Source organism: Crotalus tigris, unplaced genomic scaffold, assembly GCF_016545835.1.
Source record: "Crotalus tigris isolate CLP2741 ecotype Arizona unplaced genomic scaffold, ASM1654583v1 scf7180000024514.4999324561:1519799, whole genome shotgun sequence".
NCBI lineage: Eukaryota > Metazoa > Chordata > Lepidosauria > Squamata > Viperidae > Crotalus > Crotalus tigris.
Genome location: NW_024100687.1, coordinates 805,725 through 826,236, shown reverse-complemented (window position 1 = coordinate 826,236; position 20,512 = coordinate 805,725). Strand labels below are relative to the sequence as shown.

General features: G+C 39.7%; 1 protein-coding gene across 6 annotated transcripts in view; it reads left to right on the top strand.

Annotated features, from left to right (window-relative positions):
* CUX1 (cut like homeobox 1) overlaps positions 1-20,512 on the top strand; it is a 372,829-nt gene that overhangs the window by 180,021 nt on the left and 172,296 nt on the right. For all 6 annotated transcript variants that reach the window (XM_039333966.1, XM_039333967.1, XM_039333965.1 and 3 more), the window contains exon 4: positions 12,354-12,432. In XM_039333966.1, the coding sequence (XP_039189900.1) occupies positions 12,354-12,432 (79 nt within the window). The remainder of the gene's footprint in view (positions 1-12,353; positions 12,433-20,512) is intronic.

The window sequence follows — 20,512 nt, the reverse complement described above, 5'->3', positions numbered from 1 at the left end:
TAATTGGTTTTGGGTCATTGGAGTGAACCAATTGATTACATCATGTTTCTTTGGATCCAGGCCAATGTAATTAATTCATTAATTCATTATTCACTTCTTTCTATATATAGATCACCTTTCAGTGTTACAGCTCACAAAGTGGAATACAATATTAAAATATTAAATCTTATCCAGTGAGTTTAGGAAAAATACTTTTAGATGATAGATAGATAGATAGATAGACAGACAGACAGACAGACAGACAGACAGATCTGCTATTTTAAAGAGGCCAGTTTGGGGTGAGTAGCAGATGTTAACTGCTGCAAGAAGGAGCTTAGATGTCCCTGTTCCCACACATGAGCGTATGAGCATTCCTTAGTGGAATAAGCAGTGCAAAAGCCTTTCATGTTTTCCTGCCTTAAAAGTAGTAGAACATCATGCTATTGTTATTTAGCAGTTGGGGCTGAAATGGGATGAGGTAGGATGAAAGAATTGCCATAAAAAGATCTGGAGCCTTAGGTTCCCCCTCTGCAGTTAAGGTTTGCTGTTCAGAGGGGTAGGGAAGAAGCAAAAAGATCTGAGTATCATGTGCCCCCTATGTAAGCAGCACTGATCCGTTCCTTAAATCTGACCTCCTGCAGACAGGTGTTGAATACACACTAAGTTTGCATCCTAATGTTATGGTGCAGTGAGAGATAGCAATTATCCAAGGTTTTTTTAGTGAGGGACTAAAAAGACTTCCCTGCTCTTGAGATATCGGGCTAACACTAACTAATCTGTACTCCTGAATAAGCCTTTTTTTGAAATGGTATATTTGCTTCCATAACAACTGACCTTGATTCAATAGAAAATTAGACTAAACTCTATAGTTCTGACTACTTCAGTTTCTGAATAGGTGACCTCTTTCTTTCTTTGTATAAGTATATATTGTGTTTGTGCACATATATTGTGAGCCACACAGTTTTGGCCTGGAGTCAGGCTGTAACCCAAACATGAGACCCCCAGATATCCTAAGAAAATTAAAAGCATACAGAATGCAAGAAGTATTAAGAATACACAATCTTGAAAGAACAGTTTAGCATAGCAAAATTAACAAGTTCTCCTAGAACTACTGGAATTTACTTGAAAGTAAGATAATAATTTCTGTTTTAAATAATCTTAGATTAACTAGAAATGCATGTATATACATACTCATTCATTCATTCGTTCTGCTTCAGCTTTTTGGGGGAGCTACACATGTGTTCAATACCTGCTTGAATAGGAAGTTATTGTTAGCTTACCAAACATTGTGTGTAGGAGACAGAAGGAAAGGTGGGCAAATGTATTGTCATCTGGAGATGACAGTGAGATCATTGTGAGAAAGCTTGATCTTTGAAGCCACTTGCTAATTTTGGAAAGGAATGCCTCTTCAAAGTGGAGGGATGGATCAGAATAAAATTAAATTTGTTAGAAGTAGAACTGTGTGTACCAAGAATAAAAAGGAACACAGTAAACTAAAACCTAATTAATATATTATTGAGAGGCTGAGATTATTATTTCAAAGACCTAAGTGCTAAAAGCTGTGGAACTGTCTTAAATATACTTTAGATTAGCCTCTCTGAAAATTTTTCCACAACTGGCATTATTACCAAAATGGTAATTTTTTCTCACACATACCCTTCCCTCCCAGCACTTCAAACAGTGCTGCCAAGATTCCATGGGGGGGGGGGAAAGCAATTGTTTTTCAACAGTTGAGTGTGTGTAACATTAAGTCCAAACAAATTTCAAAATTAATATATTGCTAATATTCTTAGTTTAAATCACCTACTGCAGAAATTCAGGCTAGCTTCCAGTTACATCACAATGTCAGTGGCTGTGTCTTTTATGACCTTTGAGATAGAAGATGAATAGATAGAAAAAAGAAAAATGAGGCCCTCAGCTTCAACAAAGTTTACTTTCAGCACTACTATGATGGGCAGTCCAAAGTCCCAAGATCTGTATGTACCCCGAGATTGTGCCATTCACTTCTGGCAGCATTATGACTGGCTTTTGTGCATGTGTCTGCCCTCCCCTTTTGTCAATTAAAGTTGCAAATGGGAGGCAACCAGTTCTCTCATTCCTACCCTTAATTCTCCATAATCTTGAAAAATGGTCCAAAATCTGCCTCACCTATGATGGACCACAGTAGACCTGCAGTTTCCCTGAAAAGAGGAAGCACATTCCAGGAAGAGAGGTGAGACAGGAGGCAGCACAGTCTGGAGCTGGATAGGAAACAATGCAGGTAGGAAGAGAGTAAGAATAGCCACTCACTAGAGTCTCCCAAGGTATTTCTGTTAGGGTGAAAGTAGTAAGTGTTTAGGCTGGCAAGATTCTGTCTATTGTGTGGAAACAGATATAAAGAACTGAACTCTGGCTGGATTGTTCTTCGTCATTTTGCGGCTTAGCTGACACCACCTCACACAAAACCTTTAAGTTGCTTTTTTGCCAGTGCAGTTGAGGGATTTCAATAGTAGGAATGAATGGTCTTGTTTTTCCTGGAGATCTCCCACTTCCATTTTTATCTTTAAAATCCCAGAACAGAAAAAGCAACAACAGGCCATAAATGTTTGCCCCCTGCTCCCTTTTTCAGCAATCACTGGGTTGCTGCTTACAGCCTTCCAGAGGGGCAATAGATGGGGGTTTTGCCCATAGCCCATCAGACACTGAGAATTTGTCCCAGAGTGTCTACAGCATCCTCTTAGTTTATACATCTGGATGTTGAGGCAATGTTTCTGAAGAGGATTTGTGGTTTTTGTAGGATCAGCTAGGAAAAGGCATACTTTCAGATAAATGCAATGCCTTCTAGAGCTGTTAACTATTAAAAAAAGTTATTTAAATTGGGTCTAGAAATACTGCTGTAGACTCCCATAGTTCAAAAGGAATTAAATCCTCTAAACAGTGCTGGGATATGGTTTTGAAAATATACTGAGAAAACCAAAGTTGGTCATGGCTTAAAAAAAAAAAAAACTGGGCCAGACTTACTATTGTTAAGGAAAAGTGAATATTAGGAAATGGAGTGTCTGAACTTGTCTTTGTGATGTCACGAAGCAGCTATTTTTAAAACTGGGTAGGGATTTCCTGAAGTCATCAGTATTCTTTTCATGTGGCATAGTAGGGCTGTCCAAGAGCAACAGAGAAGTTGCTAATTTGGAACTGGCCAGAGGGCAGAGACTCTGAAAAAAATGTGACTAGCAGTGCCTACCATTCTTCAGTTTCCATTTGGCACAAGGCAAGGGGTTGTCAGACTAAACTCTTCTACTACTTTGAATAAGGAAGCTTATTGCAACATTGATGGGTGAAACCCAGTAATTTAGCAGGAGGGGTGTTGAATTGGGTGATTAACACTGTATTTGTGCAGGAGAGAAGATGCATATAGTTTTCTCAGTCTGGCTTTCATATGGTGATGAGGGGGGGATACAAAAAACTACAATCTTCATCGATGAAAGATAGATCATAAAATAAATTTATTTGTTCTTACAAATATTGTGATTTTGTGGTACTGATGGTTAAGTTATAATAATAATAATATAATATTATATATGTATATGTGTGTGTGTAAATAGGGTGGAGGATGATGAGATGATGGTGTCGTTCGACGTCACCTCTCTCTTCACCTCCATTCCCCAGGACTTAGCCATCTCTGTCCTGAAAGAACGTTTGACATCTATGAATGAAAGTCATCACCAAGATTCCCTTCAGACGGAAGACCTCGTGAAATTGATAGAAATATGTCTCCAGACTTATTTCACATTCCAAGGTACCATCTATGAACAAATAAAAGGAACCCCGATGGGCTCCCCCATCTCCAGTATTATAGCTGAGGTAGTCCTTCAACAGCTTGAACATAAGGCTATGACTTTATACCAACCCAAATTTTGGGTTCGATACGTGGACGATACATTTGCCATTGTCAAAAGACAACATGTAACTACATTTATGGGAATATTAAATTCCATCTACTCTGACATAAAGTTTACTGTAGAGGAAGAAAGACACAATTCTCTTGCCTTCTTAGATGTTTCCATCCACCGTCAACCAGATGGATACCTACATACGAAGGTATTCCGTAAACCAACCCACACGGATAGAATCCTCCATTACCAGAGTAATCATCCTGTTTCCCATAAAATCAGCTGCATAAAAACGTTATTTAAACGCGTTGACTCCCACTGCAGCACGGATGAATATAAGAAAGAAGAGAGGAGACACCTCTTCCGTACGTGCATATATAACGGTTATCCATTAAAATTTATCAAACGACATTGTACAACTTTCCAGCACCAGACCACCCAACAAAGAAGGGATTCCCCCCTACAAAAAACACGCATCTCCCTCCCATACATAAGTAACATCTCAGAGGCCACAGCCAGACTACTAGCACCCCATGGTATAGAAGTAGCTCACAAACCTAACCAAACCTTACGATCAAAAATTATGCGTCCAAAGGACCCCCTACCTACCATGGAGAAATCTGCTATTGTTTATAAGATCAACTGCAAAAACTGCGACGGCAACTATGTGGGAGAAACAGCCAAACGCTTGAAAACTCGCCTCCACGAACACAAACTGGCCATAAAACGAGGCGAACCACACTCACAACTTTGGATGCATATGGCACAACAAGGCCATCAGTTTGACTTCAATAACACCCTTATCATAGCCAGTGATGCCACGAAGGGAGGTCGGCTGCTAAAAGAAGCCTGGTTCTCGAATAACAACTCAATCAATCGTCACACGAAAATGGAACTCAAACCATCATCCTTTATATCACAAACCTTACAATCAACATGCACAACATTCCAAACCAGGAGCTACACCTCCTCCCTACCAGAAACAATCTGATATAGACTACCCAGAAACCCCCCAACAATATCAAGGGGAAACCACACCCCCTTTAATTGGAGAAAACACTAATAATGACATTGGAGCGCTTAAGAAATTTGAGGATAGAACCACTAAATTTAGCACTACCCATAATAATAATAAAGGTGGATATCCCATACAGAGAGGGGAGAAAAAACATGTGATGACGACCCGTTCGCTTGATAAAAGGGAAAGTAACATGAGCGGGGAATCTGCCCAAATACCAACAGACTTTTGCTCACAGAAATGGGGGGATTTAAGCTGAATATTGACCTACGAGGGAAGATGAGCATGGGGGACACCATGATGGAGGAGGATGATTCAAACATTGAAAAATACCACATCCAGTTGATGCTTGTACATGCGAGCGAAGATAAATATGGGAGCACGCAGCAGAGGAAAGATGTTAAATTGCAGCCGATGAAGCCCCGCCTCCATGGTAGGATACACAATGACATCAAACTAAACCCCCCCACTGCAACGAGAGCCAATACTGCCGGGAGAGGGCGGAACATAACTTTAACAATACCCCCTGAGGTCGACGGAAATGTGAACAAAAGTGCTCGAGAGAACGACAGAAGAAATCTTTACTCCGATTCCCCCCCCACCTATCAGCTGTTCAGCAGGGAATGCTAGCACAGTCTAGGAACCACGTGCAGACGTCTATGGAACCCGTTTGAATCACCTTGTTAGAAACGGTCTCTCAGCCCTGAAGATGTTGGGGAGTTTTCCCAACGAAAGCTTGGCAACCTTTTAATATAGTAAAATACTTTAATTGAAGTATTTTAACTTTAAACTCTCCTGGTGAACGCGCTTTATTCATTCCATTTATATATATATATATATATATATATGTATGTATGTATGTATGTATGTATGTATGTATGTATGTATGTATATGTATATGTATATGTATATATATACACACACACACACACACACACACACACACACACACACACACACATACATATATATATATATTATAATGTGCCACACTAACTATCAAACAAGGAAAAGTAGTGAAAACTGAAGGAATCAAGATGCCCCACGAAAATAACATTAAGAGTCTGGATAAGGAAGATTACTACAAATACTTGGGTATCCTTCAAGCTGACAACATCAAGCACACTGAAGTCAAGAAAAAGATTATAGGTGAATACATCAAGAGAGTGAAGAAGATCTTAAAATCCAAACTCAATGGAGGAAATACCATAAAGGCAATCAACACCTGGGCAATCCCAGTCATTAGGTACACAGCTGGAATAGTGGACTGGACTCAAGCAGAACTAAAAGCAATGGATAGGCAGACCAGAAAAATAATGACAATGAATCATGCCCTTCATCCACGCAGTGACATTGACAGACTTTATCTACCAAGGCAAATAGGTGGGCGTGGAATGCTACAAGTACATCAGATGGTTGAAGAAGAAAAAATGGCTTTGGAAGAATATCTGAAGAACACTGATGAAGATGCACTGAAATTAGTATATCAGGAAGGCTTACTAACTACTGGAGAGACCAAACTGGCCTACAAGAAAGACCAAATGAAGAACAGAATAGAGGCATGGGAAGACAAAGCACTACATGGCCAATACATTAAAAAAATAGTGGGGAAAGCAGATAATAACAAGACCTAGTAATGGCTAAGAGCAGGAAAATTGAAGAAAGAGACCGAGGGACTAATTCTGGCTGCACAAGACCAAGCCTTAAGGACAAATGCATACAAAGTCAAAATTGAGAAGACAGCAACAGACAGTAAGTGCCGCCTATGCAAAGAAGCTGAAGAAACAGTGGACCACTTGGTAAGCTGTTGCAAGAAGATTGCACAAACTGATTACAAGCAGCGGCATGACAAAGTAACAACAATGGTGCATTGGAAGATCTGCAAAAAATATCATTTGCCTGTAAGCAAAAACTGGTGGTATCATAAAATAGAGAAAGTCATAGAAAATGATAAAATTAAACTGCTCTGGGACTTCAGAATTCAAACAGACAAGCACCTGCAACATAACACCCCAGACTTAACAATTGTCGATAAGAAAGACAAAAAAGTCTGGATAGTGGACGTGGCAGTGCCTGGAGATAGCAGAATAGAAGAGAAAGAACTGGAGAAGATAACAAAATACAAAGACCTACAAATAGAAATAGAAAGACTGTGCAAAAGCAAGCAAGGGTAGTACCAATAGTCATAGGCTCCTTGGGTGCAATCCCAAAACAACTGGAGCACCACTTGAACACCATTGGCATTGACAAATTCGCTATTAGTCAATTGCAAAAGGCGGCCTTACTAGGAATTGCTTCCATCCTGTGACGATACCTGTAATACCATCAAACACCCACATCTGCCTATCCCAGGTCCTGGGTAAGGACTCGATAGGTAGACAAAATGCCAAATCCAGTCTGAACATCTGGCTGACTGTGCGATGATCAATAATAATAAGTTGGAAGGAACCTTGGAGGCCATCGAGTCCAACCCCCTGCTCAGGCAGGAAACCCTATACCATTTTGGACAAATGGCTGTCCAGTCTCTTCTTTAAAACTTCTAATGTTGGAGCATTCATCGCTTCTGGAGGCAGGTTGTTCCATTGGTTAATTGTTCTAACTGTCAGGAAGTTTCTCTTTAGTTCTGAGTTGCTTCTGGGAATCGCCTCTATCTGTTTCAACAGGAGATAGGAGAATGGTTGCTTTACCTAACTTTTTCTCCCTAAACCTACTCCATAGTTTTGAAAGCCTAAAGTATAGCTTCATTACAGCACTAAGCATTAATGAATACGGTCCCTTATTTTAATGATTTTGGATACTTTCATATAATCTATTAACTGCGGTTCCCTGAATGGTGTAGAACTTAATACATTTATTAATAAAAAAGAGAACAGTATTAACAATAACATAGGAAGCAGCATAAGCAAGATTAATAATCAACATAATCAATAGTACCATTAAGGACTACCATACAATAACAAAGAAGCAGTAAAGTTCTACTAAAAGAAATCTAAAATTGTGTTTTAAATGCCTTGGAGTTCCCAGCTTACTCCAATTTCTGGATATTATAGACAAGTTTGCTTATATGCGACCAGATCAGATTGCATAATAAATGTAAGGTCTTTTTTTAAAGATTTGTTTAAATCCCACCTTTACTATTTTTATAAATAACTCAAGGCAGTGAACATATCTAGTACTTCTTCCTCTTCCTGTTTTCCCCACAACAGCCCTGTGAAGTGAGCTGGGCTAAGAGAACGTGTCTGGCCCAAAGCCACTCAGTCAGTTCTCATGCTACGGGAGTAGAATTGATGATCTCTTGGTTTCTAGCCTGGTGCCTTAGTCACTAGATCAAACTGGCTTTTGCGTTGTATTGTTCTTTTTTTAACACATATACCAGTGTAACCAGAAAAGTGACTGGCTATAAGATGCTGCAGGACTAAGATAACTTAAATCTTGTTCTGTTGTATAGCACTTCCTTCATTATTAAATACCTATTCCCCATCTTCCCATTGCCAAGATTTCTTGTATTGAACTTTACAAACCTAATTAATCCAATTCTGTTACTTTACATTTGCTCCATGATGGCTCAATTAGAGCAGCATCAGAACTGTGGTTCGGTATCTAGGCCAGCTTTCGTAATTGGAACCACATTTTCCTTCTGAAGGGCTGCAGCTGGTTTGGTTCAGCTCAGGCAGAAAAAGGATATAACTTTGCATAACATAGGAAATGAACGGTTGAGAGAGAAGCCAAATTCAATTTCAGTCAGATATTTTGAGGATAAGTCCATGATCTATGGAAGCAAGGGAATGAGAAGTGTGTGTTTTGTGGAAAGCACTGTCTTTGGCAGTCTATTAATCATGGCCAGTCTGGGCACTTCTTGTGCTGTTGCATTAGCCCGATTTTGTGTAAAGGGTCTGGAAAGCAGCCAAGCACTCCAGAATTTAACCTCTTCAAGCCACAAAGCTGCATTTGCTGTGGATAAAATATAGAGTGGCAATGGGGAACATCCTGAATTTTAATAAATAATAACTAATAAGTGTTAGAGCAGAAGGGGCAGTTCTGAGAAGCACTTGCTGAGCTCAGTGATTACAAACTGCACCAAATACAGATTAGTACTCAACTTACAACAGTTCATTTAATGACCATTCAAAGTTACAATGACACTGAAAAAAATGAGTTGTGACCTTTTTTCACACTTACGACCATTGCAGCATCCCCACGGTCACATGACCAAAATTCAGATGCTTGGCCAACTGACTCATATTTATAATGGTTACAGTGTCCCTGGTTCGTGTGATCACCTTTTGTGACCTTCTGACAAGCAAAGTCATTGGAGAAGCCAGGTTCATTTAACAGCTATGGCACTAACTTAACGTCTGCAGTGATTCACTTAACATCTGTAGCAGGAAAGATAATAAAATGAGGCAAAATTCAGTTAATAAATGTCTCACTTAGCAACATTACTTTTGTCCTCTATTGTGGTGGTAAGTCAAGGACTACCTGTAGTGAAAGTTACTGGGTTGTGACCAAATCCCAAAGTTTCAATGATTTAGGACAGTGGTTCTCAACCTTTTTAATGCCGCAACCCCCAACCGGTCATAAGTTGAGGACTACTCAACCGGTCGTGTCGAGGACTACTCAACTGGTGCAGCACCGTTTGCAAAATGGGACTTTTGGTGGGCTCAGCAGGGCAGAGACAGCCTGGACAATTCCTATTGGCTTTTGAAAACCAATAGAATTAGACTCTATTCAAGAGAATCTATTCTATTGGCTTTCAAAAGCCAATAGAATAGAAGGGAATAGCACAGCTAAGGAAAAGGGGGGGGGAATGGTGGACTGCGTTGTTTGGCGACCCCTGTGAAATGGTCGTTTGACTCCAAATGGGGTCCCAACCCACAGGTTGAGAACCACTGATTTAGGAGGTTCCATTTAATAAATCTGAAAGAGTTACCCCAAAGCTTGTAATTTTCTCATTATAAATTACTCCCAAGATTGAAGAGTGTTCTGATAATTGTAACAATTATTTGTTATATAACGTATTTTTGAGAATATGCTTATTTACAGTATTACAGCATTTTATAAAATCATTGCAAAATCTGAAGATTGAGGAGGAACATCAGTTTTTAGATGACCATTTTGACTTAGGGAATGAGTCTCAATTGTGTAATTGTACATGAGAAAGACTTTGGGAGAGTGGTTAGGAGACATTGGCAGGGGAACAGGCAGATAAGAGACAGCATAGGTGACAGCTGGACAGTGGATAGTGAGTGGGGCAAGAGGCTCAGAAGGGACCCTCCCTAGTTCCTCAGGCTATAAAGGGAGGACAAGGATTCTATTTTCAGACCTGCAAGATCTTTACAGTAAAGTAGAATTAGCTCATCTAGTTGTCATTTCAGTCTGGTTTACCCATGTGACTCTGACATCAGTCTTGCAAGAAAGACAACAGCATTTCCTGTTGTATTGCCCAATTGTCAGGTTTCATCTAGCCCTTAAAAACCTGAAAATGCTGAAAAAGTAGTGCCAGTCTTTGGGTTTCATTTCTAATTCATTCAGAAAAGCTGAATCAGTAGAAAGGTGCTCTCTGCTTTTTTTTCTTTTTTAAAAATCCTGATGTAAATAAAGGGCACATTGTGGCCTAATAGTCTGAGATGTAGGTTTCGCTTTTGGCATTAAAAGCAAAAAGGTGTATTTATTGATTGTAGCACAGCTGATATTGTAACTGTCCAGTAAGTAAGTGGTATATAATGTGTTACAGCATGGATTGTTTATCATGGAGCTGCTAGGTTGTATTACTTCTCAGGCTTACGTGTTAATGGCTGGAGTGAGAGACAAACCTGATTCCAAAGATGTTCAGCATTAATAACACCTTGTTGCTTCTTTTATGCTTAGTGTATCAGTGGTGGTGCTTGAAAAAGGTGGGTGAAATGATGATTTCAAGGTTTTTTTTAGCATTTTTCGGAGTAGTTTCACAAATTAATGGAATTGAACTAGGAATTGAGGAAGGCAGGTTGAATGTTGAATGCCTTGTGGCGAGATGTGCAGCGAACACATTTAATAAATTAAGTAAGTAAGTAAAAGCTTCTAACAGTGAGACCAGTTCAACAATGGAATCAATTACCTAATGAAGTTGATCAGCTCAGATGAAGGCTAGATGTCCTCTTGGTCAAAGACACTTTGATTTGGATTTGTGCATTACATTGGAGGCTGGATCCAATAGTCTAAATAGCCTTTCTTAGTTCTCAAGTCTAAATGTTAATGTTGTCTTTGTCCTTCATAGAATGCCCAGCAGCAGTTGTTCGCAGTTTAGGCATCCTGCATCAAACTATAAGTTATGGAAATCATTGCCACAATACAATGATACAAAAGTGAATTCACCAAGAGGCATTTGTTTTAGCCTTATGGTGATAGAAAGCTGGATAGGCATTGGAAGTTCAACAAAGCTCTTCTTTTTCTTTTCCTAAGAAGGAAAAAAACAACAACAACCCAGCAGCTCTTTCTAAAGCATTTGAGGTCTATAATGATACTCTCCACCATTGGTGTGTATGAAGCTTTTTGACTTAACTTTACACTTATCTTTTAGAAAAGGGGTCTTACAGGGATGTAAACCATACTGAAATACAAATATATGCACCCCAGAAGTTTTCTCAGGAATTCAATGTTAGAAACTTCTGATCTGTAGATTTTCACAGTAGCATTCCAAAACCCGAAGGCTACCCGGTGCAGGACTTCCTAGCAGTTGTTTGGGGTGACCTCATCAAATCTAAGTTCACTATGGCCAGTAATTCTAGATTTCCTTGTGGAGGTAGAAATAATCCCTGCTGTTGCAACAATTCCTGGATGAGTAACTGAAACTATTACTAAATGATAGCTGGAGGAGGCAGCTGTCTGACACTAGTAGCTCATCAGAGTTGTTGGGCTACTTAAATTATTGAGAGAACTTGCTGACTGGGGCCCTGTAGGAATTAGAATCCAAAACAATTGGAGGACAATACATTATGTTGTTACAGATGAAAATGGATGTGAATGGGAAAGAATGGGTGTTAATTGCATTTATACTTAGAAATATAAAATAGATTCAGTCATGAATGTCATAAGTTAAGCCATCTGGTTGTTTAACTGGGAATCCAAGGTATTTTAGGTCTTTCCAGTATTCTAATCTCAATAAAATGCCTTGGCTTGGGCATTTCAGAAACTTATCTACAGTAATTGTTTCTGGTTGGTCCCATCATTGCCCCTTGTTTCTTTCTCCTCTTAATGACAGGAGTCAGCTACAGCAATGAAAGATTTATTGGTATTCTAAAATTGGGTGCTTGCACCAAGTAGATGAAAGATCTTCCAACTGGAAAGAACTGAACTTATTGTGAAGTTCTCAGTTCCTCACTTTTATCTTAAATGAACATTGGCACCATTAATGTTCATGCAGTCATATATTCAGTCACATATACTATATTTATGTATGATGTGGGAACTGATCCAAGATTTATTCTCCTCTTTTTATTTTTTCCCAGATTGATGCATTAGGCAAAAGAAGCAAAGAAGCAGAAGCGGCATTCCTGAATGTCTACAAGAGATTAATTGATGTTCCAGGTACACTGACTTACTGTCCTGTTCTGAAAAGCAAGTATGTTTATAGGCTTAAGTTCCATTGGACATTTTCACCTTTGCCTGGTGTTTGGCTGCAGGATTAAGAGGTATTTCTAATCAGCTGTTGCCTGGCCTGAAACACTCTGTGATGCAAGAGAGAAAAAGAGAAAGAGAAGCAGGAGATGCTAGCTAGCTGAGTTATTAACTGAATTCTTTAAGTCTGCCAGATTTTCTGTTCATGTTCAAGGTCAGATTTTTCTAGGATCTGCTGTGAGCATGGATGGCTATATAGCCTTTGAAGATACAAAACACACTGGAAAGTTTATTTAACAATGCATACTTTCATATGCCTCCTTCCAGTTTGTTCTTAAGTCTTACGATTGACATGATCAGGAAATGTATCTTGAAATAATGAGCCTTGATTCCCTGATGTGGCTTATTATAACTATAAAGCAAGATGTTTTCCTGTGGGTGTTTGGCCTTTATTCCTAGCATTCTACATTCCAGGCTTTTCTCTCTTTCTCTGCTTATAATGTATGGAATGTTCTTAGACCGCTCTGCATAGCTGCTACTTGTAAATTCTATTTGTATCCATATCGAGATAAAAGGAATCTATAATGCAAGCATTGAAACCCTATTTGGAGTATTCTACTGTGCCTTTTGCTACTAGAATTTAATCTGAATGCAGAATGTTTGAAAATGCAGATGGCCAGACATGATTTGTCTGGATCCAACCCTTCTAATTGGGATGGGGTAGCCTGTACTTATCCAGTACACTATCCTGCCTTCCTAGAGGGGGGAAATATTTGACTAGGGCATATATACACAACAGATATGAACAGGCTTAGATTATGCTGTAATCCTCCTACTTAAAATCTGGCTTATGTGTATTGGGTTTTATAGACCTATACCGCTAAAAAAATAGGATAATAAAAAGCTGTCTTAAACGAACTCAAACTTTTTCAGTTTCTATAGCCCAGTAATTTTAATTAATAGATTCTTTCTTTGATCTCTTAGAGTAAATTAGTAAAGCAAAGCAAAATACTAAGTCTTTTCCCAATCTAGTTTAGAGATGCTTGAGGTTTGAATCAAGGACTTCCTAATATAAAGCCTGAACTTTGCATATAGCTGGCAAGGCTAGAATATAGGTATGCTGGCTGGCTGCCAAAATATGCTTTCAGACACTAGGTATGCTGAAATGGAAAGAAGTGACTTTTTAAGGAGAATACTTCATAATTGATACTAATTACAGGTAATCATTTAATGATGTTACCACATTTCGGGTGCTTGGCAACCAACTCACCTTTAAGGCTGATTGTGATATTCCATGGCCACATGTATTTACGACAGTTTCAGTGCCCTGGGATTATTTGACTGCCATTTGTGATCTTCCAGCCAACTTCTAACAAGCAGTATCAATGAGGGAAGCCAGATTCGCTTAACAACATTGGCAAAAAAAAGTCTAAAATCAGATGTGGTCACATGATGACTCAATGACCAAGCAGCTTAGCGATGGAAGCTCCAGCCCAAATTGTAGTCGTAAGTCAAGGACTACCTATAATAATAAATGGAGAAAAAAGCCCATTCACCTACTGGCAAATCAGCTTGGAACAGGAAATTGGCTATATTTCTTAGTCATGTTAGGCTCTAATATGCATATGGTATTGCACCATTTCTCAACAGTTTAAAGTTTAAAATTTCTCTCTCCCCTTGCCCCACAAATTGTCACTGCTGTAAAAATTGATTGATATTCTTGTGGCAGATTCTGTGGATTCTAATGACTGATTGAGTGTATTCATTTTATGCCTGTAGTAGGTAGGGGAGATTATTTCTGAATATTGTATACATTCCTTACGTTTTTCCTCTTCTGAGAAGCCATTGATATGGCATACTTAAATAAATACATAAACCAGTGGACTGGAAAGCATTTCTTGACCCCTCCTGTTACATTCACCCAATACTCTGCTGATCTGGTAAGAAAGCATTTCATATCTGGCACTCTTATCAATTTCATGATTTCATAAAATAAACCAGTTGTGCAACAAATTAATACAATGCAAGTTGTTGTCCAGTATTGTGACAAAAGGAATAAGGGGTCCAGATAAGGCTACCCAGGTCTCTGGTTTTAAGATTTTGGACACCTTAACAAGCCACATGTGTCCTGTTAGGTACTTGTATGATAAATTTTAATAAGTCACAAGGCCAGAGCTCCAGTTTCAGCTCTGAAGTATTTTTAGCTGATTTGCTGTTTCTATTCATCCCCAATCTGATTTTTTTGTTATTGTTGTTCCTAATAATTTTTTTCTTCCTTATCCCCTTGAGCTATTATTTTCTGACAATGCCATCACTGCAAGGATAAAAAGGTGGCTATTGAGGACAAAACATCACTGAAAAATATCTATTTGACAATAGATAGAAACTATTATAATTTGGTTTGTGCTGCAGAAGTTGTGCGTACTCCAACACTGGAGGTTTTTAAGAAGAGATTGGAAAACCATTTATCTGAAATGGTATAGGGCAGGGGTAGGCAACCTTGGCTCTTTTATGACTCGTGGACTTCAACTCCCAGAATTCCTGAGCCAGCATGGCTCAGCTTGGAAACCTCTCCCTTTCCCTCCCCTCAGCATAGCTGGCTCAGGAATTCTGGGAGTTGAAGTCCACGAGTCATAAAAGAGCCGAGGTTGCCTACCTCTGGTATAGGGTTTCCTGCTTGAGCAGAGGATTGGACTAGAAGATCTCCAGGGTCCCTTCCAGCTATGCTATATTCTGTTATTCTGCATTTTCAGTTGCCTCTGTTCAGTTATAATACACATTTCTAAATAATATAGAAATTGAGCAGCTGGTTTAATTTGCTTGTAAACCTATGATAATATTGATGATGTATTCAGTTTAATTCAAGGTCTCCCTTTTTGTTTTGGGCAGACATGGTTCTGAACATCCGTTACAACCAACTATCAGTTTTAGGTAGCATTTATAATCAAAGAGTTTACTAATTTAAAGCATTCCTGTTTTAGAAAATTTCCACTGTTAAATAAGTGCTCTTTACTAGCTACCACTCCAGAAAGATCTGTTTTAGGGGTAATAACAGCCCTAAGGAACAGATAACAGGGATGAGACAAAACAAAAGCAAACCTAGAACAGAGGTCCCCAACTTTGGGGGCACCGGGGACCAATTCTGTGGAGGGAGGTTTTTCCACAGACCGGAGAGTGTGTGGTTTTGTGTGCTGCCTGCATCTCAAGGGATGGGGCTTTGCTTGTTTGTGCGGACCAGTTGCTGGCATGCCACGGCCCCAATACTGGTCCACAGATGGGGGGTTGGAGACCCCTGCTCTAGAATGTTAAAAAATGTAGAGCTCCAATTCTGATGTCCCTGGGAAGAATCAATGTAGTTTGTATGCTCCTTTTCCTTCACGGTCAAGGAGATGTGTAGCTGGAAAATTTGTGCACCCTAGACAAGCCATAGAGCTAATTTGATGTAATGGTTAAAGCCTCAAGCTATAAACCGTTTGTCCCACCTTAGGCACAAAGCCAGCTGGGTGTCTTTGGACCAGTCACTTTCTCTCAGGCTTAGATGGCAAACCAGCTCTGAAAAAGGTTGCAAAAAACCCTGCAGTCTCTGAGAATCAAACCTGATTGAACATAGAAGAAAAAAAAGACAAGACATCTCGGAAAAACAATAACACTTCACCTTTATTGTTGCTGCACTATCAATAGACTGGTGGGGATAAGGTCAAAAAAGGATAGAGGATCTGAAACCTTCCCGTGGAATTCAGGGAAAAATTATACCAACCTACAGTTTGGCACTGTACTTGTTATGGGTTATGTAACATTTAATCTCCAAGCCTGCCAGCACAGAATGCCCAGAACATCTTCTGATTCTTCACCTTCGTGAACCTGGCAGAGCTTTGAATTTGGCAGTTCCTCCATCATGGATAATCTTCTCTCTCTAATCTGAAAGCGCCCCTTCTCCACAAAAGACCCTCCGGGCAATGTGGATTTATTAATTTTCTGGGAAATAATGTATCAATTACATCAGGATGCATTTGAATATTCGGAAGCCATTACGCTACTTGGTCTACGATGCATTTTTATTTGTGGAAGGGTGTATAAGAGCTTATTTTGATAGTATTTACGAATTTCTATGCCTGCCTCTCTGTTCCTCATGATGGTTATGTAAAGTAAATAAAGCAGAACAATTGTCAGTGGTGTCCCAGATCTAACTGTATCTTCTGCTCTGTATAATCTCTGGGAATGCATTTCTTTGCTTATCTCTGGCATATTGTCTCTTTCTCTGTGTGTATGTGTGTGTCTATGTGTGCCATAGTTATGGATATTTTTGAGAATTCCCAAGGACAGAATAAAAGGGTCACTTAAAACCTCCTTTATGCCTCTTAGTTTTTCTGATTTGTGCATTTGAAAGGACTTGCTTGAGGATACTCTTTTCCCCAGCTCTTCCTTCTTTAGCCTTACACCCCTTCTTAGAACTTGTGTGAGAGAGAGATTTCTCAAAAGAAAGCAGGGACTGAGGCACTTTTGCTTGAAGACCTGGTTTTGGAAAAGCAGATACAACCTCTCTGAAAAGATTTGAAGCGCAGAGAATGAATTATTTTTAGAGCCAGCCCTTTGGAAGCCATTACCAGCTGTATAAAATATTAATTGCCTGTGTGGTTCTGCTCATGTTTCATAACGGTCTGTCTGACTGTTGTCGGTGTTACAGGGGCCTGTAATGAAGTCCTTTTGTTTTACCATTCGACACACACCCGCTCCCCAATCCAGCCCCAGGAGATGAATGAGTTACCATTTGGCAAATTGGAATTTAGCAAGATAAATAGAGATTGCCAGCCTTGTTGTATTAGAGCCATGTGCATCTAGCTTGTTGCAGGTAGGGGAAAATAATACAGCTCTGTTGGTTGTGATTTGGCATAGCGGTATTTGCCCTACTGATACAACTGCACATCCACAATTTTTGTGTAGATATTGGAACTTTCAAGGATTCTGTACAAATGGGAGAGAATTTTTTTTTAAAACAAACCAAGAAAAAACAGCTCTGCTTTAATGAAAATCCATAGGAAATAAATAAATTTTAAACAGCCTTCTGGTTCTGCCGAGCAAACTCCAGTCCTTTACTTTTCAATTCACTCCCTTGGCTATACGGGAAGCTAGGCTACATGCTAGAGTTCAGAAAACATGCGGTGGGCTTGGAATGCCAAAATATCCAATCATCCAATGGAAAACCTCTGTGGGGGAAAAATGCCTGTCTCAGCCCAAGGCAATAAAATGGTGGGGTCTTCTAGAAAAGGCCTTGGAATGCTCTCACCTGCTGTACTCCGGCTGTTGTACTGAAATGAGGATGATCAAGTATGTTTTCCCTTGCAGTTTTGGGAATGCTGCACCATTATAAGCAAACAGAAAAAAGAAAAGAGAAAGGCATCTTAAATTTGGCTGCTTACTCCATCACTCTGGCCGACCTACCTCTTCTCTCCTCCCACCTTTTGGATTTTAGAAGAATATTGGTCTGTTTCTCCGAACGTAGATTTCACCAGTTCCCGGGGACAGAGAAGGAAGTGATCAGGGTTTACAACTCCATCTTGCCCCTGACAATTGCTTCCTCACTCAGGGCAGACAAACAAGTATCAGTGAGGAGGGTGAGCAGGACATAGTTCTGAACTATTGTTGGAACCATTTACATAGTTATAGATCTTTCTGGCTTTACTCAAGCATTTTCCGCAGCGATTGATTCCTGTCTCCTTCCCGTTAGTAGACCTGAGCCATGTTCTCAGAAACCAGAAACGAGGCAGCACAACTGTATGGAGCAATTTCCAACATCAAAAGAAGAGTTTGTTATTTCCCATAAAGTAATGGGAGCATCAAGCAGTGAATAAGTTTAAACCCTTCTCTGTGACTTGCTTACCTGTCTGCCTGCAGGGACTTATTTAGAACAGAAAGGCCCTCAATTATATGACTATCCACCTACAGTGTACCTAGGTGGCTGTGGGCAATACAGCATACACTTTGTCTGGAGAAGTTCTCATATTCAGTCCCTCGAATGACCAGGTCTGGATGATAGGAAGATTTCTACTCTGCAGAAAAACCTACAGAGCTGTTAGCAATGAGAGGAGGCAATGCTGGGCAGATTGGTCAGGATAACTGAGGATAAGGTTTAGAGCATTTAGCTTAGAAGAAACAGGTTTTTCTTGCCACAAACCAGCTCTTTCAGCTAAGACCCGTTTATTTCTACTGTTCCAATGAGTGCTGTACTTAGGTATCCCCTTTTCTCCTTCTCTGGAACTGACTTCCCCCCTCCCTCCTTCCCTCCCCCTACACACAAACAACTGGTTCTACTTTTTGCCACCTCCCTCTATGTCCCCCCCCCCCATATATCACAAATGTATGCAGCTCATTCTTGCTTTTGAATACTGTTGGCTCAGCTGTAAAATGTGGACTGGAGTTTTGGATTCAGAATTGGTCTCCCAATTGCCCCAGCCTGTTTTAATTGTCTTTTTGAACAGCAGCCTAACTGGGAAGGAGGGGTCTTATTAATGTATGAACTATGCCTGCTATTTAAGTCTTGAGCTGGGCTTTTCTTCCTCCTGTTAGATTAAGTGAGCAAATGTTTTTACCTAGATCTCTTTTTACTGCTGGAATTAGGATTGCTCTCTTTTTTGGCAATGACATGGGTGGTCCCAGCATCCTCCCCATCCTGAGGGATTGTCGTCATTTTTGCTCATCAGCATGTTAATTGCTGTATGACTAATTATGGCCTGAATTTCAGTTGATTTTCTTAATGAGACAGCTGGGTTAATTATGTAATCATATGATTACATTCGCCTAAAGTGCCCCAGTGCAAAGGAGCCCACGTGGGCGTGTGACATCATTGAGGAAGCAAGACTCACAAGGGGCACATTGAACACTTCACCTAATAGCACAGGCAGGGGAAAGAGCAGGAGAGAGCTAAGCTTTGTTTTCTCTTTAAACAGTTTACAGCATTGCTATGTCCGTCTCCAACCTGCAGATATAGGGTGGATGCTTCCAGAATTCCCAGGAACCAAACTCTATAGACATTCTGGGAGCTGCAGCTCTAATATAGCTGAAAGAGTCCAGGCCAGGGAAAGGCTAATTTTGGGCATGGGCCATGAGTATAGAAGAAGCCCCCAACCAGCTTTTACCAATTTTGTAAACTTTTTTTTGCATGCTGGATTGCGTTCTTAGATTAAAATTAATGGCATGCTTCAGCCCAATGCTAAGTAGCATAAAATGGTAAATCTCATATTTTAATTTGGGGGTGGGAGTTGATGACCTGTGTTTCCTTACAGAGTTCAAGGCAGTTTATGAAGATGATACATTTCAAAAAAAAAAAAAAAAGTAGGGCACAAAATACCCATATGCAATTGTAAAACCCAGCAATCAATTATTTGGAAGAGGATTATCAAACACACTGCAAAATCACTTTTATTTAATGAATTTATATAACTGCCCATCTAATCCAACATGATTCTGGACACCATATAACAAAACAAAAAATTAAAACAAATATAAGACCTGACAGGAAAGTTCAGGAAATATCTCCTGTCTGACTTATTGGTCTCCTTGTTATCTATTCAGCCAGTAGCATTTGGAAATAGAACTGCTTTAAGGAGAGTAATGTTTTGTTTTGGGCACCCCTGCATGTTTTTACTGGAGCAATGTTTTCAAACATGGCAATTTTAAGATGTGTGGACTTTAAGATGCCTCTTCTTCCTCTTCCTCCTCTTCCTCTTCCTCTGAAAAGGGAGATAAAAAGTTCTGTTTCTTGTATTTTTGGCAGCCTCAATCATTGTTATTTGATGCTGATATAGTGTGCCTTTGATATTGTCTCTCTATGATCTTTTGAGTCTACCTCATGTTCTTTGGCCTTCTCTTTTTGTGTATGCCTTGCATGGTATAGAATCCCAAGACATTGTCTCCCGGTGAGCAAACCACTTAATTTGCTCTTTTTGTATGTACTGTAAGATTGGTTCTATTCCAGTTATTTCTCTTATGATGCTGGCTGAGGGTACCAATTTATCCATCTCATTCCAGGCACAGAAAGGGGATGTGCTCTTAC